Here is a 25,658-nt window from a genome sequence, read left to right on the forward strand (position 1 = left end):
ATAGATCTAAGATGACAGAGAAACAGTGTGCAGGAGCTGAATACAGACTCTTGGATTAGGGTATCAACCTCGTTCAGCGGTAGAGGACCTAAGTTTCCGAGACTAGTGCCTGTTACTGTAATACTGCATGCACCCACCAGGAGTGGGGAGAGTCTGCTCTTATTGGTATACCTGCCTAGATTTGAATATTATTATTCTGATTAGTGATACATTGCAGCAGTAATAGGAATGCACGCAACTGTCGACTTGGAGTCTGTAACCTAGAGGCCTTGTGCTGATCCTCCTAACAGGGTCCTCCTATCTTGTGCACACTTAGCGAGGTGGAACTCCGCCCCCGATCTGTAACAATAGTGTCACGGGCACTAGGAGTCTTTACCCAGGGATCACCAGGTGATAGGCTTACCAGAGCAATATAGGTGGTATTATGGTACTCTGGTAGCAGGGTGATCACGGAACAGGAAATAGCAGATGATGAGATGCTCAGGAAAGTCTATGACTAGCAGCACTGGTAATATGGAGGTAATAATACACGAGGAACTGTATGGACAAAGGACACGGGAAGGTAGTCAGTGGTCTGCGGTAGCAAGTTGTACCACTGCTATAGTGAGGAGGAATGTCCAACAGAAACGAGGAGGTGATGAGAGTCAGCGGTCTGCGGATAGCAAGTTGTACCGCTGTCTTGAGTGAAGGAATGGAATCCAAGTGGAGGTATCCGGGTAGTCTGTGGTCTGCGATAGCAAGTTGTACCACTGCTATGTGAAAGGATACTGGAACAAGTGACACAGGGAACAGGGATCAGTGGTCTGCCTCTAGCAAGTTGTACCACTGAATATATATGTGAGGAGGAGCACGGTGAGAGACTGCAACACAGGAGATACACGGGCACCTTAAACTTGATCCACAATAATATGCACAATATATAAATGACTGAACAGCACTGTAATAATAGAAAGTCTCTTGAGGTAATCCGGCACAAGATAACACAGTCAATGATGGCAGTAGACTCAGCGGATAGCAATCTCCAGAGAAGAACCAACACAGTCCAGCAAGATATGCAATACACCAGCACAGTCAATGAGAAGTATGCATACCATGGTTCAGAAGCAGGCTGTCAGACAGGAGTGCAGAGATACCTGAACGGCAGGAGGCCGGCAGGAAGCGAAGTCCCTGGAGGGGTGAAGCGGTAGTCAAGTAGGTGCAGCGCACAGGTAGGTAGACCAGCAGGGAAACGAATACACAGGAATCAGTAGAGTGTGGAACTGGACTCCTGGAGGACCCTGAAGAATAGCGATGGTCTAGCTGGGAGGTAAGTAGTGAGACACGAATCCAATGCTGACAGGCGGGTAGAGACCAGCGGGTACACAGGAAAGCATGGAGAGTGGATCAGCAGTTGAAGGACGAGTAGAGATGAGGAGAAGCGGCAGCAGGACTCTGCGGACACACGGAGGTAGCCAATAGCAACCAGCAGGTGCAGTAACGATGGCACACGGGAGAGCAGAGTTGAGCTGGTACTGATGATCACGGAGAGTAGCGGATAGCAATAGTAGTGGCAGTCTCGAGGAAACACGGAAGAGTTGAGATGAGCTGAAGACTGAAGCGCACCGAGGCAGCGGATAGGAATCAGCCAACAGTCACGATGAAACACAGACGAGTTGCAGGTTGCAGACTGTAGTGCACGGAGGCAGCGGATAGGAATCAGCTAACAGTCATGATGGAACACAGACGAGTTGCAGGTTGAAGACTGTAGTGCACGGAGGCAGCGGATAAGAATCAGCTAACAGTCACGATGATGCACAGGTGAGTAGGTGTAGATTGAAGACTGTAGTGCACGGAGGCAGCGGATAGGAATCAGCTAACAGTCACAATAATATATGATAGAGTTGAAGTGGCTTGAAGACTGTAGTGCACGGAGGCAGCGGATAGGAATCAGCTAACAGTCACGATGATACACAGGCAGGTAGAAGTGGTATGGGAACCACAGTAGTAGAAGTGGTTTGGAAACCACAGAGGTAGAAGTGGTTTGGAAACCACAGGAATCAGCAGCGCTGAATACACGAGGAAACACAGGAACACCTTCAGAGGCTCATGGGGAATGAGACTCCAAGATCAGGCAACGTGGTATTGACCACAGGTGCTTAATATAGGGAGTGTTGCCTGATCTGCCAATTAAGTTAAAGGAACATACACTGAAGGTTAGAAAGGGCTGCGCATGCGCAGACCCTCAGGATGGCGGACGGCCACGGTTCCTAAATGTCCGGGAAGAAGCACTCACAGTCCGGTGAGTGACAGTACCCCCCCTTTTAAAGGTGGGCACAGAACGCCTGGAACCGGGCTTGTCCGGATTTTTGGAATAAAACTTCTTCAGAAGAGCTGGAGCATTAAGATCTTCAGCTTTGATCCATGAACGCTCTTCAGTACCAAAGCCCTTCCAATGAACGAGGAAACGGAGAACTCCTCGCGAAATTTTTGCATCCAATACCTCAGTAATCTCGAAATCTTCCTCCTGATGAACTTGAACTGGCTGAGGTGCTGAAGGAGGAGTCGAGAAACGGTTGATGATGAGAGGTTTGAGCAAGGACACATGGAAGGCATTGGAAATCCGAAGATTCTTAGGAAGAAGAAGTTTAACACACACTGGATTGATTACTTGAATGATCCTATATGGACCAATAAACCGAGGAGCGAATTTCATAGATGGATCCTTCAAACGAATATTTTTGGTAGATAACCAGACACGATCTCCAATTTTTAGTGGTGGCATAGCCCGCCTCTTCTTATCTGCGAAAGACTTATATTTGTTAGATGTCTTCTTTAAACAGGTTTTGACCTGAGACCAGATATTTTTGAAGGTCTGACAAGCAGTCTCCACAGCAGGAACTTGGGTGGGAGGGAGGGCAGGAAATTCCGGAAAAGACGGATGGTGACCGTAGACCACAAAGAATGGAGTTTTGGATGATGACTCATGGTACATGTTGTTATGGGCGAATTCAGCCCAAGGAAGCAATTCTACCCAGTTGTCTTGATTGGCTGAAGAGAACATCCTTATAAAGGTCTCGAGATCTTGATTGACCCGTTCAGTTTGTCCGTTAGATTGCGGATGGTAAGAAGATGAGAGTGCTAATCGTATGCCCAAGGTTTTACAAAGGGCCCGCCAGAATCTGGAAACGAATTGTACTCCTCTATATGACACAATCTCAGACGGACATCCATGGATACGAAAGATTTCTTTAATGAAATGTTCAGCCAGAGTAGACGAGGAAGGCAAACCAGACAAAGGGACAAAATGAGCCATCTTCGAAAATCTGTCTACCACTACCCAAATAGTATTATAATTCTTACTAGGTGGCAAATCAGTAACGAAATCCATACTAATATGGGTCCAAGGCTTGGACGGAATGGGTAGTGGTCGCAGCAACCCTGCTGGGGTTCTGCGGGAGGATTTGAACTGAGAACATAAATCACAGGAAGCAATAAACTCTTTGACGTCTCTCCTCATTGAAGGCCACCAGTAACTTCGAGAGAGAATCTCAAGGGTCTTGTGTTCACCGGCGTGTCCCGAAAAACGAGAGGCATGGAACCACGAAAGGATTTTCCTCCTCAGAGTAGGAGGCACGAGGGTCTTCCCAAATGGTAGCATTTTGGTCGACGAAGCAGCCAGCGAGATACATTTGGGGTCTAGAATAGCATGGTTGGGAACCTCTTCAACGTCAGAGGACGTCACAAAAGCTCGAGGTAGAGCATCAGCTTTTTTGTTCTTAGCAGCTGGTTTGAAGGTTATAATTAATTCAAAACGGGAAAAGAAAAGAGACCATCTTGCTTGACGAGGGTTCAAGCATTGAGCAGACTGTAGATATGACAGGTTCTTATGATCCGTGAAAATCGTCACCGGATGGCGAGCTCCTTCCAATAAGTATCTCCACTCCTCTAATGCAGCTTTGATAGCTAGCAACTCCTTGTCCCCGATTGTATAATTTTTCTCTGCAGGCAAGAGACCCCGAGAGTAAAAGGCACAAGGATGGAATTTTTGTTGCTCCGAGCGTTGGGAGAGAATGGCTCCTAAGCCCACATTAGAGGCATCTACTTCTAGGAAGAAGGGAAGTGTCACATCAGGCTGTCGAAGAATGGGAGCAGAGGAGAAGGACTCTTTGAGAATTTGAAAGGCTTGGAGAGCCTCAGATGACCATTGCTTAGTATTAGCCCCTTTACGAGTCAGGGCCACAATAGGAGAGGCAATGGATGAAAAGTCTTGAATGAAGCGTCTATAGTAATTGGCAAAACCTAAAAAACGCTGGATAGCACGAAGAGTAGTTGGCTGGGGCCAATGTAGTACAGCATTCACCTTATCTGGATCCATCTTCAGGCCAACTCCGGAAACTATATACCCCAAGAATGGAATCTGGGGCAACTCGAATGAACATTTTTCTAATTTACAGAACAATGAGTTTCTCCGTAGTCTGGAGAGGACCTCTGCCACATGTTGGTGATGAGAATGCAGGTCCTGTGAAAAGATCAATATGTCGTCCAGGTAGACAACGACACATACATATAATAAGTCCCGAAAGATCTCATTGATGAAGCCTTGGAAAACAGCGGGGGCATTGCACAACCCGAAAGGCATTACTAGATACTCGTAATGCCCATCTCTGGTGTTGAACGCTGTCTTCCATTCGTCACCGGAACGGATTCTAATTAAATTGTAGGCACCACGAAGATCCAACTTAGTAAAGATCCGAGCTCCCCTGATGCGATCGAATAGCTCAGTGATCAGCGGAATGGGATACCGATTCTTGATAGTAATGGCGTTGAGTCCACGAAAATCTATGCAGGGGCGTAGTGATCCATCCTTCTTTTTAACGAAGAAGAACCCGGCTCCAGCGGGAGAGGTGGAAGGTCGAATAAACCCTCGCTGGAGATTCTCCTGTATGTACTCAGATGTGGCTTGAATTTCAGGTAAAGAAAGTGGATAGACCCGACCCCTGGGAGGAGTCTTGCCAGGTAGAAGGTCGATCGGACAATCCCAAGAACGATGAGGAGGAAGACGTTCAGACTGAGCTTTATCAAACACATCGGCAAATGAAGCATACTGAGGAGGGAGTCCCGGTGAGGAAGATGAGATGGAAGATTGCTGTACTCTAAGAGGAATAACTTGAGAAAGGCAACGATGATGACATTCAGCTCCCCAAGACGTAACTTGAGGAGTGCGCCAGTCAATCTGGGGAGAGTGACACTGAAGCCATGGAAGGCCTAAGACAATCGGACTTGTCGTAACTGGAAGAATTAAAAACGAAATTTCTTCATGGTGCAGCACACCAATCTGAAGTGTTACTGGAGACGTACTCTGGGTGATGAGACCATTGATGAGACGTGATCCATCTATAGCAGTCACAGTAATTGGTGTTTTTAAAGTAATCACTGGTAGAGACCATTGATTCACTAGGGATTTAGAAATGAAATTTCCTGCTGCTCCAGAATCAATCAATGCCTGTGACTCAAAGGATTTGGTAGCAAAGGAAATCGTAACATCAAAAGCGCAGACTTTTAATTTCCTAGAAGATGGAGAGGACTCCAGGGACCCTAACTTCACCTCTCCATAACTAGTTAAGGCCTGGCATTTCCCGATTTCTTAGGGCAAGAGCTGAGCATATGTGTGGAATCAGCACAATAGATACAGAGTCTATTCTTGACTCTTCGTTTCCTCTCTTCTAAAGATAATTTGGAACGTCCTATCTCCATGGGAATCACAGAAGGTGAAGCTGGACGAAATTGAGGGGTTGAACGAAGAGGTGCTTTAACAGAAGTTGTTTTCTCAGATTCTCTTTCACGAAATCTCATGTCTACACGATGGCAAAGAGAGATCAAATCTTCTAGTGACGAAGGAAGCTCTTGGGTAGTCAGTGCATCTTTAATTTTATCGGAGAGCCCCTGCCAGAAGGCGGCAATTAATGCTTCAGTGTTCCACTGAAGTTCAGAGGCTAAGATCCTAAATTGAATGACGTACTGGCCTACTGTATGAGGACCTTGTCGTAAACGAAGAATGCTGGAAGCAGCGGAGGTCACACGACCTGGTTCATCGAACACACTTCGGAACGTAGAAATGAATTTGGCACTATCTTGTAGTATTGGATCATTTCTCTCCCACAGAGGGGAGGCCCAAGCCAGAGCTTGTCCAGAAAACAATGAGATAAGATAGGCCACTCTGGAACGATGGGTAGAAAAATTTTGAGGTTGGAGCTCAAAATGAACTGAGCATTGGTTAAGGAAACCCCTACAAGTTTTGGGGTCTCCATCGTTCTTTGACGGAGTAGGCAGGTGAAGCGTGGAAGCTGTAGACACCTGGGATGGCACTGGGGAAATGGAGGAAAGCACAGGAGCTTCAATATTAGCTGTAACAGTCTGTCCAGATGTTCCTTGGGAGGTTAACGATTGGTAACATTGAAGTAACAGCTGTTGGCGAGCATCCTGTTGCTCCACACGGCTAACCAGATGCTGCAGCATCTCCTTGGCTGTAGGTTCCGTATCTGGGTCTGTCAGGCCTGATCTTACTGTCACGGGCACTAGGAGTCTTTACCCAGGGATCACCAGGTGATAGGCTTACCAGAGCAATATAGGTGGTATTATGGTACTCTGGTAGCAGGGTGATCACGGAACAGGAAATAGCAGATGATGAGATGCTCAGGAAAGTCTATGACTAGCAGCACTGGTAATATGGAGGTAATAATACACGAGGAACTGTATGGACAAAGGACACGGGAAGGTAGTCAGTGGTCTGCGGTAGCAAGTTGTACCACTGCTATAGTGAGGAGGAATGTCCAACAGAAACGAGGAGGTGATGAGAGTTAGCGGTCTGCGGATAGCAAGTTGTACCGCTGTCTTGAGTGAAGGAATGGAATCAGAGTGGAGGTGTCCGGGGAGTCAGTGGTCTGCGATAGCAAGTTGTACCACTGCTATGTGAAAGGATACTGGAACAAGTGACACAGGGAACAGGGATCAGTGGTGTGCCTCTAGCAAGTTGTACCACTGAATATATATGTGAGGAGGAGCACGGGGAGAGACTGCAACACAGGAGATACACGGGCACCTTAAACTTGATCCACAATAATATGCACAATATATAAATGACTGAACAGCACTGTAATAATAGAAAGTCTCTTGAGGTAATCCGGCACAAGATAACACAGTCAATGATGGCAGTAGACTCAGCGGATAGCAATCTCCAGAGAAGAACCAACACAGTCCAGCAAGATATGCAATACACCAGCACAGTCAATGAGAAGTATGCATACCGTGGTTCAGAAGCAGGCTGTCAGACAGGAGTGCAGAGATACCTGAACGGCAGGAGGCCGGCAGGAAGCGAAGTCCCTGGAGGGGTGAAGCGGTAGTCAAGTAGGTGCAGCGCACAGGTAGGTAGACCAGCAGGGAAACGAATACACAGAAATCAGTAGAGTGTGGAACTGGACTCCTGGAGGACCCTGAAGAATAGCGATGGTCTAGCTGGGAGGTAAGTAGTGAGACACGAATCCAATGCTGACAGGCGGGTAGAGACCAGCGGGAACACAGGAAAGCATGGAGAGTGGATCAGCAGTTGAAGGACGAGTAGAGATGAGGAGAAGCGGCAGCAGGACTCTGCGGACACACGGAGGTAGCCAATAGCAACCAGCAGGTGCAGTAACGATGGCACACGGGAGAGCAGAGTTGAGCTGGTACTGATGATCACGGAGAGTAGCGGATAGCAATAGTAGTGGCAGTCTCGAGGAAACACGGAAGAGTTGAGATGAGCTGAAGACTGAAGCGCACCGAGGCAGCGGATAGGAATCAGCCAACAGTCACGATGAAACACAGACGAGTTGCAGGTTGCAGACTGTAGTGCACGGAGGCAGCGGATAGGAATCAGCTAACAGTCATGATGGAACACAGACGAGTTGCAGGTTGAAGACTGTAGTGCACGGAGGCAGCGGATAAGAATCAGCTAACAGTCACGATGATGCACAGGTGAGTAGGTGTAGATTGAAGACTGTAGTGCACGGAGGCAGCGGATAGGAATCAGCTAACAGTCACAATAATATATGATAGAGTTGAAGTGGCTTGAAGACTGTAGTGCACGGAGGCAGCGGATAGGAATCAGCTAACAGTCACGATGATACACAGGCAGGTAGAAGTGGTATGGGAACCACAGTAGTAGAAGTGGTTTGGAAACCACAGAGGTAGAAGTGGTTTGGAAACCACAGGAATCAACAGCGCTGAATACACGAGGAAACACAGGAACACCTTCAGAGGCTCATGGGGAATGAGACTCCAAGATCAGGCAACGTGGTATTGACCACAGGTGCTTAATATAGGGAGTGTTGCCTGATCTGCCAATTAAGTTAAAGGAACATACACTGAAGGTTAGAAAGGGCTGCGCATGCGCAGACCCTCAGGATGGCGGACGGCCACGGTTCCTAAATGTCCGGGAAGAAGCACTCACAGTCCGGTGAGTGACAAATAGTTACATCCAATGAGGTCACGGATCTTTTGTGCTGTTCCAGTTACAGGCCTATTTCCCTCCTCAATTTAGATTTTATAGTATAAAATGATTCAATTTTTCATGGCTTTCTTGACTCAGTAGCTAACTCTTGGTATCACTCTCTCTTATAGTCTCTGCTCTTTCTACACAGTGGCTTCCATTCTCATGGCTTGCATGATTACAATATATGACTCTCCCTTTTATGTGCCACAACTCCATTGAGGGGACAGTTAAATGCAAAACAGAGACATCCTCAGACAACCCTGTGTGGACATCTACACTCTCACACTGGACTAACATGCAGGTCGCTGTAATGGCATTGTACCTTAGGGACCTCATCTCCTGAGCTGCTATCACTCTTGTTTCAGATCACATTTCTAGAAACATGGGTACATTTGCATCAGTGCAGGATCATACTCAACTGACTCAGGGTGTACCTGGTTGAATTTCACTTGGGACCTGGTACACAAACCTATCTGCCAACCTAAGGCCTAAAATACATTGTATACCTGAGGATTCACATATATTTAAACACTCAGATCTCACCACTGCTCATACCCCGTACATGTAGGCTTGACACTCGCGTCACCAAAGGGTGTGGCGCTCACACTATTAATCCTCTGTGGTTGTTACACTTTTAGAGTATAGGAGCTCTTCAGTTTCCACTAATTTATATTTTTTTAATCATAAATAAATAGAAGTAGGAGAGAGGCCATTAAGCCGAAGGAGTTTAAAAGCATGTGTTGTGAGCTGATATGTTACCTACCACTGTGGTTAAGTCTGAGATGGAATCAGCCAATGTTGAGGAGGTGGGAGTGTCGTGGAAAATATATATCAAAGAGGGGAGGAAGGAGAGAGCTTCCTGTTTCCTGGATCTGGATACCCACCCACCCGCCCTGTTTAAGTATATTTATCGTTGCAATGTTTCCTTATCAAGCAGAGCAAGGTGTTTACCGGTAGGAGAGCATGGCAGTCAGCTGGTTGGTAAACATACGTTACTTAAGTGTTGGCGATGAGCTTTGGTTCCATCGACGTTATCAGACTCATTGATGCTCCAGTAAGGAGTATCAGGTTTTGCCTAGAAAGGGCATAACTAGTTGAGTCCAGAGGGTATTAAGTTAATGTATGATGTTATAGTACCGGCAAATAGATAAGGTTTTAACCTGGGTCGGTGGGAATGAGACGATCTTCCACCTTATTGGTTTATGTTGGTTTAGCTGGCTGCCCTGCACTTCGCCACCTATTAAAAGGTCCAATTTTGATAGAAACTTTTGATAGAAATTTTTGATAGAACTAAAATAAAATAAAATAAAATAAGGTAAATAAAATAAATAAAATAATTACAAAAATAATAATAAAATAAAAGTGAACTTTTATTCCAAACTTAAGTCGCTGTCCGGGGGCCTGAGTCATTAAGGAGAGCAAAGCATAAAAAAGGAGTAACATTTGCACCTGGGCAAAACCATGTTGCATTGGAGGGGGAGCTAAATTTAAAATGTGGGGACAGATTTATTTTGGGGTAGGACATGTCCTAGATCAACTTTAAATTTCAGTGTAATAATAAAGCTATCAAGTATTTGTGTACTACATGAAAAACTGCCAGTATTTAACTTATGTGCAAAATAATAAACCAATTTGCACCCCTTAAGTTGTAACATGGTTTGTCCCAGAGAATATTTACTCCTTTTTTGCCTTAATGACTCAGGCCCCGTGTCTTTATTTGTGGGGATTTCTAACCAAAAGGGGGGGGTTGCATAGGAAGAGTAATCAACACTATGCATTTTAGGATTTTTTGTTGTTTCCATTGTCTCTGTTTAGTAATCTCTTAAATTGATAGCTTTTTCCCTCATATTTCACGTTATTTAAGCAACATTATAAAAGTCATGTTAATCTGCTATATCCTTTGAGTGCGCTTTAAACTGAATATAGAGGAATCACCTTTTATGTTTTCTTTTTCTGCCTTTGATTCAAAGCTAGCGGATATTGCTTTTAAAATAACTGTCACTCATTTCTGTTATTTATTTGTTTTGAGTTTTTAAGGAATGTATTTTTCCTGCAGAAACTTCAACTTGAAGTAAGTAATTTCATGAACAGCCATGATTGCCTTGTTCAAGAAGAGAATCTCAGGTGAGAATCATCATCAACACAGGTTTGTCACGATCTAGCAGTCCCCTGACTGATGTGTGTGAGTGTGTGTCAAAGAGTTAATCAAAAACAGCCACCTGAGGGTAAATTTATCAAGCTACAATTTTTTCAGTGATTTAAAATCGCAGCAAATCGCAGGTGATAACCCACTATTTTTGTCCCCAAGTCGCCAAATGTATTAAGCTTACTCTGATCTTCAAAATTGCTGGTCATCTCTGGCGATTTGCTGCGATTTTAAATCCTGTATTTAGCAAACTCTCCCTATATGTCCTAGCTGTGAGATTAGTAAACACATCACTGTTACACTGCCTGTCTATGGAGCTGGAGGTCTGGCAGCTGTCAAAAGTGTAAAACTAGATAACTGTAAAAGAAAGAAAAAGTGGGGGGTTCCCCCTGGCCAACCATTATTAACCCTAAAGCTGCCAGCCTACTGCTGGTTACGTGAAAATCAGGGAAAAATTTGCGTGGGGTCCCCCGATTTACATGCAACCAGCACTAGGCAAATTAGCCTGGGATGGGTGGCAGGGGGGCATGTGGCAGGGGTCCCCCTTCCATAATGACAACCAACCTCAGGCTGTTCAGCACTGGGCTGGATTCCCTTGTGCACCAGCATACCAATGATAGCCAGGTCATGCTGGCACTTGGAGAACCACAAGTACCAACATGGCCTGACACCCATGGTTTGCTGAGACCTGTAGTTCCACAAAACTAAATGTTTACAAAACCACAACTCCCTGTTTAAAACCACAACATTTTAATAAAAATAATAAAACTCCAATAAATACACTAAAAACCCTCATTTATACCACATAAATTTAATAAAAATAAGAAAACACCAATATACTTGCCAATCTGAATTCTTCATCTGAGGTAAGCAGCTTTTAAGCCAAAAATGCTTGTAAACCATGTCCCCAAATAATTTGTAAATTTGTAATTTGCTTGCTGCTGGCCGGACCTCGCTGTACATCTCCCGCAGACCTTCCTTTCTGCGCTCACCATTGGGCCTCACTGAGTACCTACCTGGAGCCCAAACATTCCTTGCGGGGTCACTGTTGAAAACCTGCTGCCCTTTAGACTCCCTACCTTCCTGTAGATGGCGCTGAACCTAGCAGGCTCTAGAATCTCACAGATACCCGTGGACCGTGACACATGGCCTGTCCTCGGATTGCACGACTACGCCTATTCACTCACTACTTTGCTGATGGCTAACTTGCAGGGCCACGACCTGCATTTGTGTGTGGTGGAGGCAAATGCGTTTTTTATAGGAGATAGATGTCTGCACAGGACTTTTTTGCTGTTGTTAAGACAATGGAACATTTTTTGAGTGTATTCAACCCCGTTAACATTAGGGGGTATATTTACTAAACGGCAATTTTGAAAAAGTGAAGATGTTGCCTATAACAACCAAGCAGATTCTAGGGCCTGATTCATTAAGGATCTTAACTTGAGAAACTTCTTATTTTAGTCTCCTGGACAAAACCATGTTACAATGCAAGGGATGCAAATTAGTATTCTGTTTTGCACATAAGTTAAATACTGACTGTTTTTTCATGTAGCACACAAATATCAACTTTAAATTTCAGTGTACAAATAAGCTATCAAGTATTTGTGTGCTACATGAAAAAACAGTCAGTATTTAACTTATGTGCAAAACAGAATACTAATTTGCACCCCTTGCATTGTAACGTGGTTTTGTCCAGGAGACTGAAATAAGAAGTTTCTCAAGTTAAGATCCTTAATGAATCAAGCACCTAGTTATCATTTATTTAGTACATTCTACAAAATGACAGCTAGAATTGGATTGGTTGCTATAGGCAACATCTCCACTTTTTCAAGCCTGCAGTTTAGTAAATATACCTCTCACAGCGCTGGGGTCATGAGTGCAATTCCCGACCATGGCCTTATCTGTGTGGAGTTTGTATGTTCTCATCGTGTTTGCGTGTTTCTTCCGGGTGCTCCGGTTTCCTCCCACACTCCAAAAACATACTAGTAGGTTAATTGGCTGCTATAAAAATTGACCCTAGTCTCTCTCTGTCTGTCTGTGTGTGTATGTTAGGGAATTGAGACTGTAAGCTCCAATTGAGCAGGGACTGATGTGAGTGAGTTCTCTGTACAGCGCTGCGGAATTAGTGGCGCTATATAAATAAATGATGATGATGATGATGAAGAGTGAGTAGTTTAAGAGACATTGTGATAGGAAGAGGAAATATGAGATCTAAGAATCTTCTCTGCATTCAGAAAAGAAGGGAAGGGAGGGAAGGTAGGTGTCTAAAGTTCGAGAGGTGGGTGCAAGACAAAAAAGGATCTGAGAGCCATGAGTTTAAGGGAACAGAAAACTGGACATGGGACAGTCAGACAGTAGCAACTCAACTATGGGAAGTTTAACAAAGGGACTGGCACTAGGGGGAAAGGGAGGAAAGTGGGAGTGGTAACTTTTTACAGGAGTGCTCAGACTAGAGTCGGAACGTCAACAGTAAGAGAAAAAACTCTTTAAAGCTGGGTACACACTACAGGATTTTCGTCCAATAATTGGACAAATCAGCCGACATCCTACTGTTTGGTCAGATAATGCTTGAGTGTGTATAGTGACACGATGATCTAAAGTCGTCCCAAAGTGCCGATCATCATTTAATTTGGTTGGTTGTACTGTTTAATATTTTCCGATCAATCACCTAACGATCATGTAGTGTGTATGCACTCATGTTGACGATCTCCATAGAGTTTACAGATTTGGGCTCTTTTCAGCCAATGTTAGCACTGAATGTCAGAGTGAATAAATGTAGAGAGTGCTGTAGAAGGAATAATTCATTTGTTCATTCACAGATGCTAACAAAATTCGTTAGGACATGTGGATAGCTATAGCAAGGCGGTTTTAATCAGTGTGACAATGTGACAGTAGTGAATGAATGAATATTGTGCTGTTATTCTCCGGACTAGAGGACCAGATGAAGAGCACAGATGTGAAGGTAAATCGTGTCCGTGTGTATCACCAGACTGATCGGACCTTCAGTCGTAGGTATAATCGTTTGAAATAGCACGTCCGTCAGAAAAATTCTTCAGTGTGTACCCAGCTTAAGAATGGGAGCAGCAAAATAAATAACACACTGCATATTCCATATATTTACTGTAACAGATTCTGGATACTATATTACTAATCTTGATTAGCACTGGCTTACCTGAGGTGCGGAGTCTAACGATCTCCCCGGTGTTCACCAAGAACCGCCGCAAGGCGGGGTGGGCTTCGCTGCCAGGAGTCGCAGGTCGCGGTCCCCAGGTTCGCCTCAAGATGTAGTACAGCGGAGTGAAGCGGTGGTAGCGGAGTCAAACAAGCCGGTTCGGTACACAGGAATGGAGTCAGGCAGAATCAGAAGGCAACTCGGAGTCAACAAGCCAGGTTCGGTACACGGGTCACAAGAATAGGAGAATGGTCAGCAAGCCGGGTCGGTACACAGGGAACGGAGAGCCAGGGAAGTCAGACAGGCAGAGATCAGCACACAGGAAGACACTGGAAGCTGGAAGACACTGCAATCCACGAAGAGCAGGAGCCAGGAACAGGTAAGTGTTGCTCTGACACTCAGCGAGTGTCAGAGTGAGGTTTTTATACTGAAGGGGATTCAAAATCCCCGCCTCTAGGGTTGTGGTCATGTGACCGCCTCCGGGTGCGGTCACATGGTCCTGAATGCGGAAGTGCGGCTGGACGGAGCGGCGGGGATCAGGTAAGTCCGTGACATTTACATAGGGATAAGAACAGAGAGAGCGACTTAAAGTGCAGACGAAATAACAGAACAACAACAAAAAGCCCACACTAATAGTAACCATGCAAGTGGCTTTCTACATTGCAAAAGACATAAAGGTAGGCAAGTCCAAGGCTTGGAGACAAAGAAGATGGCATAGAAGACATGCTGGGAGTACGATTGACAAGTACTTCGATCACTGCATCAGAAAAAAACCTGCAAATCAGAAAGAATGAGATCTCTGGTGTCAATAAAGGGGGTTGCCCATTCCAGAGCTGTCCCTGTAAAGTTGGATAACAGGTAATACACTTGGTTTTGTTTGATATCTAGGAAGTTAATTACTGATGGAAAATAAGATATACATAATTTTTGGAGAGTATTAAATTGCTGGCTGTCTGTCCCCATTGAAGGTAGATGGTCGTAAGTCTGGAACAGAAGATGAATTTGAGACTTTGACACCCTTGGATGATGGTGTAATCGGATCCTTGGTAGCAGAATTGGGTTTAGCACAAGACTTGGTCAGCTCAGGCTGGACACATGTCTCTGGGGACTTGGGCAGAAGTAGGCCCGGACTGGGCAGATGACGGAAGGAGGCCCAGAAGGGACAGCATTATGAGAATACTCAGAGCAGACAGCATTGTGAGAATCCTCAGAGCAGACAGCACTGTGAGAATCCTCAGAGCAGACAGCACTGTGAGAATCCTCAGAGCAGACAGCACTGTGAGAATCCTCAGAGCAGACAATACTGTAAGAAGCCTCAGTGCAGACAGCACTGTGAGAAGCCTCAGAGCAGACAGCTCTGTGAGAAGCCTCAGAGCAGACCGCGCTGTGAGAAGCCTCAGAGCAGACAGCTCTGTGAGAAGCCTCAGAGCAGACCGCGCTGTGAGAAGCCTCAGAGCAGACCGTGCTATGAGATGCCTCAGAGCAGACAGTGCTGTGAGAAGCCTCAGAGCAGACAGCGCTGTAAGAAGCCTCAGAGCAGACAGCACCAAGTAGTAACTCAGACTGAACCACATGAAAAGTTTCAGGAGTGGACTGGAGGACAGGGCCCCCTCTGGAGCGGATTGTAAGGGCAGCACCCCCTCTGGAGAAGGCATTATATCTGGAGCTGGAGACAAAGGCTGGGACCCTGGAGCTGGAGGCAGAGGCTGGGATCCCGGAGCTGGAGGCAGAGGCTGGCACCTCAGAGCTGGAGGCAGAGGCTGGCACCTCGGAACTGGATGGCACCTTGGAGCAGAAGGCAGAGGCTGAAAACTCGGAGCAAGAGGCAGAGACTGGAAATTCGGAACTGGAGGCAGATGCTGGCATCTCTGGACAGGCGAGAAGGAGTTGGCACCTCTGGACAGGCTGCTGAAAGTAGCGGATTAAACCTCATACCAGGAAGCAGAACATATTGAAGTGTAGAAACGGGAGGCGCTGTGTAAACAAATCCGGAATGAGGAGGAGAGTAAACTGAGACAATTCTGTAGAATGTTGTGGTCTGTGGAGTGGACAGTCTTGTAAAAAATGTATATCACTGGCACAATAAAGACATCAATTATTGGTCCTTCTGCGCCATCGCTCTTCTTCAGACAGGTGGGGGCGTGGAGTACCTGAGAACCTGGAGTTTGCTACACCGTGGTGCCTAGTAAATTGCAAAGTTGTAGAGACATTATTGAGAGGTGCTGCTTGCGCAGATAAATTTGGTTGTTCCCTGGGAGGATCCATATCTGGGCAAAGGTATCTTGATTCTACTTTATTACTAGGTACAGACTCTGGAGGATGTACTGCAGTGATGACTTTCTTCCTGAAAAATAATTTTTTACTCCAGAACTGGTATTGGAGCAAGAAGTACTTGGAATGGAGACTGGAAGTTGTTTAAGCACCTTAATTAGCAAAGTAGAGACTTGAGAAATTTGAGAGCGGAGTTGGAGAATGTCTACTTGGAGCATCTGGAAAAGGGAAATTTCTCAAGTAATAGTAGCCATGGTCTCAGGACGTTAAATACTGAGTTAATAGACCAGTATCCTGGGAATCCTAAAACATGGGTGCAAAGCATGCAACGGCAGGCTCAATTTTGTAGCCAGATCATACTGTCAGGCTTCCCAATATAAGACCACAGAGAGAGCTTAGTGAACAAAGTGGTTTTTATTAAACACCGGTTACACAGGTTTCAGGATGCAGTACAGTAGGGAATGGCAGGAATAGCAAGAGAAATCAGTAAACAATAGATGCAGGATGTGATGATCTGCAAGACTTTACTACAAAGTAGTGGAGATGACACACAAGGTGCGAAGTTCTGCGGAGCAAGGCACTGAAGGTAACTGACACAGGATGTGATGGTCTGCAAGACTTTACCACAACGTAGTGGAGACTGCTAGTAACAATCTGCAACAAGTTAGTCCTCTTAGTGGAGAGCTGAAAGCAGGTATTGGTGTAATACTTTGCAGCAGGATAAAGCTGAAACACTGGAGAGCTGCAAGCAGGTACAGAGTCACAGACAAGCCGAGTCCGGGGTCAAAGGAAGAGGTGCAAGAACGGAGGGACGATAAGAGGTTAATAGCAGGAGACCAATCAGGATAGGACACAGGAACAGCAACACAGGTAAAGGCAACAGATGATCTGCCAAAGGCTGCTGGGACAGGCAGACTTTTATCGGCCAAGGACAGATGTCAAGCATCCTGGAGTAACGAGCTCTGGCAGGTAAGAGAGCAGCCTAAGTACCACCGTGGCCCTTTTGGTGGAACGGTGGTACCACAGGCATATACATATGTATGTATGAATGTATCTATACACAAAGGTCCAGCATAGTTCCTGGCAGGCAGGAGCTGCAGGATGCAGATCGTGACACCTGTACTATAAAGTCATCAGCAACGTTAAGCCTCCTTGAATCAATTCTATCTTCTCCAAATACACTTACAAATGGAACCTTTGTATTTCACACGACCATGATCTCCTTATCTTTCCTCCATGATCACCTATTCCTCCTCATTCCTCTATTTTGTAAAAGCTGCACTGTCCTCTGAAAATCATTTCAGAATGTGATCAGACATACAAAGGACGTAATTTATGAAATGCACTGGATGCTCATCGCAAATTGCCTTAGTTTTGCACCAGTGTAGCTAGATGGTCTAACCAATCATCATCATCACCATTTATTTATATAGTGCAACTAACTCTGCAGCGCTGTACAGAGAACTCACTCACATCAGTCCCTGCCCCATTGGGGATTACAGTCTAAATTCCCTAACACACACACACACACACACACACACACACACAGACAGACACACACACAGACTCGGGTCAAATTGATATGTGCGTCTAATAAGTCCTTCTGTATTATTCACTCTTCTTATCTATTAGTTTCTTTATAGATCTTCTTGTTTTAAACCTTGTAGTCAGTGTTGTCTGACTACAAACTCCTCCTCTGTCTGATTTCCACTGTTGGTCATGCATTTCCTTCCCTGTGTCCTGCATATCGACCACTTCTTACCTGTAGATTCCTGAATCTCCCTCTTCTTCACCTTACAGCACAGCCCTTTGCCTTTGAGCATGGTTATTACATATACTGGTCTTAAGTGTTTAAAATGAAGGGACAGTGGGGCATTTTGTAACAGTTTCCTATAACATGAAAATGTGCTCCAACTAAAATGTGTGCATTGTGAAACAGTCATTAAATTGCTGTATGGAAAAGATGCTGGTAAACATTTATGGCATGTTTGTATTGTTGAGTTTAAATATAATTTATGGTTGCTTTTTCAAGGGAAGTTATGGTCTCGATTGGAAGCAATCTAGAGAAGACAGTCGAAGATCATTGTAGAGGAGACGTTATTACTGAAGTCACCAGTAGATCTACACATATAGAATCCTCATTCAGTTCAGAGCAGTGGTGAGTCACCATCATTCTTGACTGATCCATTTGTGAGTCATGTAATTATTGTCTTGAGCACTCACTGAAAGATTTGTTAACTGAAATATGTGAAACTATTAATACTTTAAAGGGGAGCATGGGTCAACAGAGGCAGACAAGGATTGGCTTAAAATGGACAAAATAGAAGTGTGATTATAACAAGGCAGATAGGGTAGAAGTCTACTGTAGTATGAAATAGTACTATACTCAATCAAAACTTAAGCGACAACATCTAAAACATAGAGCTTCACAATGATCCAGTAAGTCTCTAGAAAAATGTTGTGTTATACTATATGTATGTTATACCATAGGTAACTTTATGATAATCAATTTGTAATGATTAACAAGAGGCTTGTTGCTGCTAATAGAGAAAAATCTGCTGAGGGATATCAAGAACCACAGAATAAGCCAGAGTAGCACAGAGATAATCAGATATAGATAAAATGCAATCCTTGGTTTGAACAGCAGGGACATTTTGTGCTTTTCCTCCCAATGCTGTGCTTGTTAGGGGGCTTTAAATGTAAGGACAAAAGTTGTCCTCTGCAGTCAGAGTAATTCGTAAGGAGGGAATTGCAACAGTCAATGTGGGAGATGATGAGAGCATGAATTAAAGTTTGTGAAGATACCGGGTTTTTTGTCCCAATTCTACCCACTACACACTGGCTGGCCACCCAGGGTTGCTTTACTATGCTAGGGAATCCTACCCAGTACCTTCTAGGGTTCTTATAGTCACTCGGGCAAATGCATTTAGAACGTAAAACAATACATTGATTGTAATAAAAACAATCACTAGAATATTATACACAAACAGTAAAGTCAAAGTCGAATTGGATGAAAGTATATTGATTAATATTTTTTTACCGTGAGATTGCATTCAGTACGCCACGTGTCATGACGCAATCGCACGATAAATAATGCACGCATACACTTACATTTACACATTCACTTATATATAGTTCATATTTATTAAGGTTCCAATCCACATTTATTTATTAGTAAAATGTATTAGATTGTTTATTCATGCATAGATAATACTGTAGTAATGGTATTTATGGTTCAGGTGTTTTAAAAGGTAAAGAATTTGGTCTCATATTAAAGCTTATTTCACCAATATTAACCAGGTGTGGACAGAGTAGCGATCGCATCTAGCGATCGCAAGCAGGGGCGCACGCAGGATTTTTATGAGGGGGTTTACCCCCCTCCCCCCGCCCAAAAAAAAGAGAGAGAGCTGCTGCTCATGCACAGCAGCTCCATTTCGCTGGCACTGCACTGAACAGCAGCCGCGGCGCTGTCAAAGAAGCGTCCGCGGCGGTGCTGTATTGTACTACAATAGTACAGTGCCGCTATGTAGGGACACTGTTCTTCGCGGAGGGGAGGGGTTTCTGGAGAACCAGAAACCCCCCTGCGTGTGCCCCTGGCAAGATACAAGCAATATGAGATTAATACTCAAAAGTACTTTGTGGGTCAGTTTGAACTGGTCGTTCAGAGTGAAAACATGTGGACAATGGGTGGGGGAGGTTTCCCCATACCCCTTTGAAAGGATCAAATGAACTGACCTATAACCTGCAAGGAATTGGAATATCATTAACCCTGGCCCAATGAAGACCTCACTAAGTGTTATCTGTACACTATATACAAGTATGCTGGCTTTTGTTCTAGCTCTCTTTGATCCTAGCAACGTGAGAGCATGGCTGCATTCATTGAACCTGGGTGAACCCTATAAGGAAAATGTAATGTATTCGGTACTTTTATACTTTCCTGCTTTATTTTAACATCTTTAATGTGTAACAATGGCTTGCTGTAAAATCCTGCTATATTTTGAAATTAAATATTTTGCGTTGGAACCACAATGATCGCATTGAACAATATTTTATTGGTAAGCGATAAAATGACTTTAATAGTAAATAAATACTAGGCAGGTGTACCACACCATCTGTTACTTACCCCATTAGATTAAGGAGTTAGTCATCTGACTGTCCTGACTTGAACACCCATGGATCTGCAGATGTACTTCACTGGTAGAGAACATCAACTCAACACCAGATCTTGCACAGGAATCAAATCACAGAATGAACATCTCTCCTCCCTTGGAGTGACTTGTTTATCTCGGGTCAAATTTCCACAGTGTTTTCCTCTCCCTAGGCAAACCCCTGGCTCTCTCCTTCTTAAACATTGGTGGGTGCTGGATCAGGGTGTTGGCTGGGGAGTGGAGATGAGCTGTACTTCCACTTGGGCTCCCTTGCTGGGTTGCAGACAAATGTGTGTACTAGTCCTGTGGAGGACAATGGATTCTAATTGGCCTCCCCCACCTCCAAAGATAGGATAGCAGTCAGCCCCTCCTGAAATTGACCCCTTACACTACTTTGTGATGTCACAGGGTTCCCAGCTGTTCCATGCTTCCTCTAGAGAAAGGATGGGGAGAATGAATTGCAGCTTACCAGACGGTAGTCACTAAAGCCTCATTATTTCATTGTAGTTCTGAGGCGAGAATGTGAAACAGTACAACATTCTGACCATCTGAATAAGACTGTACATAAGAGGCAAAAAAGGTTTTGTGTTTCAAAAAGATGCACTTCAACTCTCCGTAGTTATAGCATATATACGAAGCTTATTTGATACTGATGGTCTAAAACGTAACTTTTATTAGTCAAATAAAATTGAAGTAAAATAAATATGGATAGCGAAAATATAGTGACTAATATGGGCAAAGTGAAAGTGAAATAAAATACACTGGAAGCACTCCTCTACTGATAGTAAATAATCAAATAAATGGAAATCTCCATATGATAATGAGTTCCATATCATAATATATAAAGATTATGAATGATCAGAATCTACATGGCACGCCATTCAAATATAATGACAGGTAGGTATCTCCCCTGCATCTATATCTTTGCGAGCCAGATTTTAAATTTAGTATAAAGGTAGTAGTACTCCTTTACCTTTCCCTTTCCTTGCCTCCCAGTATAAAGAGGTTTTGGAAATCAACAACATCTGAACAAGTGCAGCCTAAATACGTACCCAAAAATCATATAAGTGCTCACGTTTTCAAGACAAACCTTGAAAAAGCCTAGCGAAATGCGCGTCGGCGTTGTCGCTTCCAGCACTCCTTTCTGAAACCATCAGAACCTTGGCACCTCTTATAGGCTCCTTAAACCCAAAGCCAGTGGAGCATAGATAGGTAGTTAGCAAAGCACTCCCCATAATTCTTTCCATGATTTTCATCTTTAATAGGCTCCTTAGATTCTTAGCAAGTGGAGCTCGAACAGGCAGCGAACACCCATAAGGGCTAATATGATTTATGCCACTTTGGCTTTTTCTGAAGGAAAATTAGCTGGGTGTAATGAATTGTGCACTGGTTTAGGAATAACATGATAACTTTTAGGATCAACATTGTATTTAGTAGAAAATCATAACTGAGAGGATCCTACAGAAGTGACCGCAATTTGAGGTTCAGGAGCAGGAGGAACAACAGAGGCATGCTGGAATCAAAGTAGCCAAAGTGTTTTGTAGCGAATCCAGCAGACATTGCACTTCCCTAGTCTGAAAATATTATTGATTCTCAATGCATTCAACCAAATGGTGGAGTAGATCTCGAGGAGATGGCTCCCCCACCGGTTCCATGGCCAAAACCTGCCATTAGGAACACACTGGGAAAAAGACCATGGGATTAACTTAAGTAGACACTACCCACGATCAGAGCTTGAAGTCTAATGTGCTGCTGGTGTTTACCAGAGACCCCACAAGATTTATGGGCTTTGCAGTCTGCCCCACTGGTGTGGGTCCTAAATATAGATTGAGTCCGGAGTAGCAAGGACTGATCGAATAAGCTTAGGCAGGAATCACTGCAAAGGAGGAGTAATGTTTCCAGGATGCCAGGGGATATATGCTGGATCTACATAAAGGTCACAACTTTATATTTAACTTCATACACTCAAATGACTCATCGAATAATGCTTCCTAGTAGAAAGCAGGCATAAGATCAGTTGTAAGCTCAGATAATTATATTTCCTATGGTCCTGAGCTGAATTATGATCATTAAAACTGTCTATCCTAGTGTTATCCCTGCTTTAGGTCCACTCACTTGAATCTCCACAACTGACACCGGACTAATTTTTGCTCAGTTCTATTATGTGCCATTTTAAAATCTGAATCTTTTTGTTTTCACTGGCGGAATAGTTTATTTTCAATTATATGTTTTTGTTTTTTTTTAAATTTTTTTTTTATTTTGAAACCGCAGAGACAAAAAAAGGTAACATACTTAACGTTTGTGCCATCAACAAATGACAGATAGTTCAGAAATAGAAGACCCAGATTGGCACATATAAAATTTTGACCCTAGCGATAATTAGAAAGCAGTGCTGAAGTAAAAGATAGGGTAGTCTATTAAGTATTAAAACTTGAAAACATTTATGGTAAAGCGGTGGTTTTGGTTTTTTTTGTTTTTGGGGAGGGGAGGGGAGGGGGATTGAGGGAAAAAAGGGGGGGAGGGAAAGCATAGGGTTAGGTTATACAAATCAAACAGTACCTGGAACAGGAGATTTTTGCCACTTGAACCAAGGTGTCCAAACTTCCCGGAATTTAGGAACAGTGTCATTTAGTAGAGCAGAGATATGTTCCATAGAGGAAATGAACCATATACGGTTAAGTAGCTCTGTTTTAGAAGGAGCGGACGGTTGTTTCCATGCTCTTGCAATAAGTAGCTTGGAAGCCTGGTAGATATGGGCAATTAAGCAGTTTTCGGCCTTGCTAATATCAGGAATAGGTTGGTTTAGCAACACCTGGGCCGGTACTTTAGTGACTCTGATTCCAGTTACCTTACGTGTAATAGCCAGAGTTAGATTCCAGAAAGCTTGGACAACTGGGCATTCCCACCAAATGTGCAAGAAACTTCCCTTAGCTCCACATAAACGCCAACAACGGTCAGAAGCAGATGGGTACATGCGGTGTAGTTTTTCTGGGTCTAGGTACCAGCGCGAGTAAATTTTAAAGCAGTTTTCTTGAAAGCCTGCGTTTATGGAGATCTTTGCAGTTCTTGCCCGAATGATAGACCACTCCTCGCTGTCCAGTGTTATCCCCAGGTCTTGTTGCCAGGCCTCCTCGTGAGGTTCGGGAGTTTGGTCCAGAGGGGATATGAGCATGCGGTACAAAATTGAAATGTTACCCCTGCGTCCCGCCGAATGTATACAATGTCGCTCAAATGGGGTTCTTTTACGCAATTGGGTGGATCTGGCCTGTGACTGTATAAAGTTCCGGATTTGTATATATTGGAAATGAGCCGATAGTGGCGGATGGCATTTATTCTGGATTACTTCGTATGAGGCAGGTGCAGTTTCCCCCACGATATGGAGGAAACGTTCCATTTTATGCCTTTTCCACCAGTCGGCCATCGCCTCAGACCTACCTGGCTGGAAAAGTGGGTGAGTCCAGATAGGTGTCAAAGGGGACGGGTAAGGTGCCAGGCTGTGTTTTTTGTTGACCATATCCCAGGAATTTAGTGTAAAAGATATGGAGGGGCAAGAGTATGCCGAGGCAGGTCTACTGGATCTGGGAAGCCATGGTAGATGATGCACAGGGGCGACTGGTGACAGAGCATTTTCAATGTCCACCCACCTCTTCAGGCCTGGGTTGAGGTGCCAGGAAATGATAAAACGTAACTGAGTAGCAAGAAAGTATTCATGTATTAGTGGAAGGCCAAGTCCTCCAGCCTCTTTGGGCTTAGCCAACATGGTCCTCCTCAATCTAGGTTTCTTTCCTTGCCATATAAACCTGTTGCAGGTTGATTGGAGTGTTGTTAGGATTTTGCGAGGGATTGGCACTGGGAGAGTTTGGAATAAGTAAAGTAGGCGGGGAAGGATGTTCATCTTAATTACCTGAATTCTGCCTATCCAAGAAATGTACATGGGCTCCCATTTAGATAAGTCTCGTTGGATATTGGTTAGTAGAGGTACATAGTTTGAGTTGTAAAGGCCAGAAAAGTGTTTAGTGATATTTATCCCCAAATATCTGATTGAATGAGGCCGCCATTGAAATGTAAAAGACTGTTGGAGAGCTTCTCTAGTAGTACGGGAGATATGAAGTGGTAATGCCTCAGACTTAGAGTCATTGGTTTTGTAGCCCGATAGCTTACCAAAATGTTCTAGTTCTAGCATTAAATTTGGAAGCGAAACCAACGGGTTTGTCAACGTTAGTAGTACATCGTCGGCAAAGAGGGAGATTTTATATTGTTCTAAACCCAGGGAGATACCAGTTATGTCAGGATTGCGGCGTCTTTTGGCTGCTAGAGGTTCAATGCATAGAGCAAACAGTAGGGGGGACAGCGGGCAGCCTTGTCTCGTTCCATTGTGTAGTTGGAAATGACTGGACACCTGGCCGTTAGTCACAACCCGTGAGGTGGGATTAGAGTATAATGCCGAAATGGCTTGTAGAAAATGTCCTCGGAAACCAAAAGCCTCTAACGCGGAGAACATGAAGGGCCAGGAAACCCTGTCGAATGCTTTCTCCGCATCCAAAGCCAAAAGTAGCGAGGGGAGTTTGTTTGAATTGACATGGTGGATTAAATCAATTACTCTGCGAGTGTTATCCGGGGCCTGTCTATTAGGAATAAATCCCACCTGGTCTGGGTCTATGAGGTCGGCCAAGACTCCATTCATTCTGTTAGCTAGAATTTTGGCGAAGAGTTTCACGTCAGTGTTGAGGAGGGAAATAGGGCGATAATTTGCACAAGCGGTGTGGTCTTTTCCCGGTTTAGGTAGAACTATGATATTGGACGAGGTTGAGTCAGGGTGAAAAGTATCCCCCCGTAATATCGCATTAAATAGAGTAGATAGTTTGGGAAGTAGTTTGGGGGCAAATGTTTTGTAATAGGCCATAATGAAGCCGTCTGGTCCTGGTGCTTTAGAGGGTTTCTGCGAGCTGAGGGCACATTTAATCTCTTCTTCGGTTATTTCCGCAGAAAGTTCCGTCTCAATTATATGTTTTTTTATGTTCATTCCCTACTATGTGCTCTCTTCCGTGGTCCTTTTTATGTACTTCTTTCCCTTTTGCTTTTTGTTCCCCTATATTTGTATAACCTTAATAAAAATTATTGATTAAAAAAGAGAGAGATCTCCTATCTGGCTTTATTCAGTAACTTACTTTTGGTAGTTGTTAAAATAGCTAACACTGGAAATTAGTGTGACTAGAGTGTCTATTACAGACCTTGGATATTTTTCACGTGGGATGGCTAGCAGTTAGAATTACTTATCTGGTGAGATAGGTAGGCCTCTGGGGTCTAATGAAAGCTTGAGTTAAAGGGAGTGGTACCACCCATTGTCAGGTATGTGAGAGGTCTCACCTGGTTATTGGTAGAGCAAGTATGTATATTTTTTGTACTGTAGAGCTC

General features: G+C 44.2%; 1 protein-coding gene across 9 annotated transcripts in view; it reads left to right on the forward strand.

Annotated features, from left to right (window-relative positions):
• The window catches only part of SEMA4C (semaphorin 4C), a 465,016-nt gene that overhangs the window by 141,513 nt on the left and 297,845 nt on the right, over window positions 1–25,658 (forward strand). For all 9 annotated transcript variants that reach the window (XM_075207325.1, XM_075207330.1, XM_075207327.1 and 6 more), the window contains 2 exons: window positions 10,563–10,630; window positions 18,128–18,253. In XM_075207325.1, the coding sequence (XP_075063426.1) occupies window positions 10,563–10,630; window positions 18,128–18,253 (194 nt within the window). The remainder of the gene's footprint in view (window positions 1–10,562; window positions 10,631–18,127; window positions 18,254–25,658) is intronic.

The sequence above is a fragment of the Mixophyes fleayi genome, chromosome 4, assembly GCF_038048845.1.
Source record: "Mixophyes fleayi isolate aMixFle1 chromosome 4, aMixFle1.hap1, whole genome shotgun sequence".
NCBI classification, from domain to species: Eukaryota; Metazoa; Chordata; class Amphibia; order Anura; family Limnodynastidae; genus Mixophyes; species Mixophyes fleayi.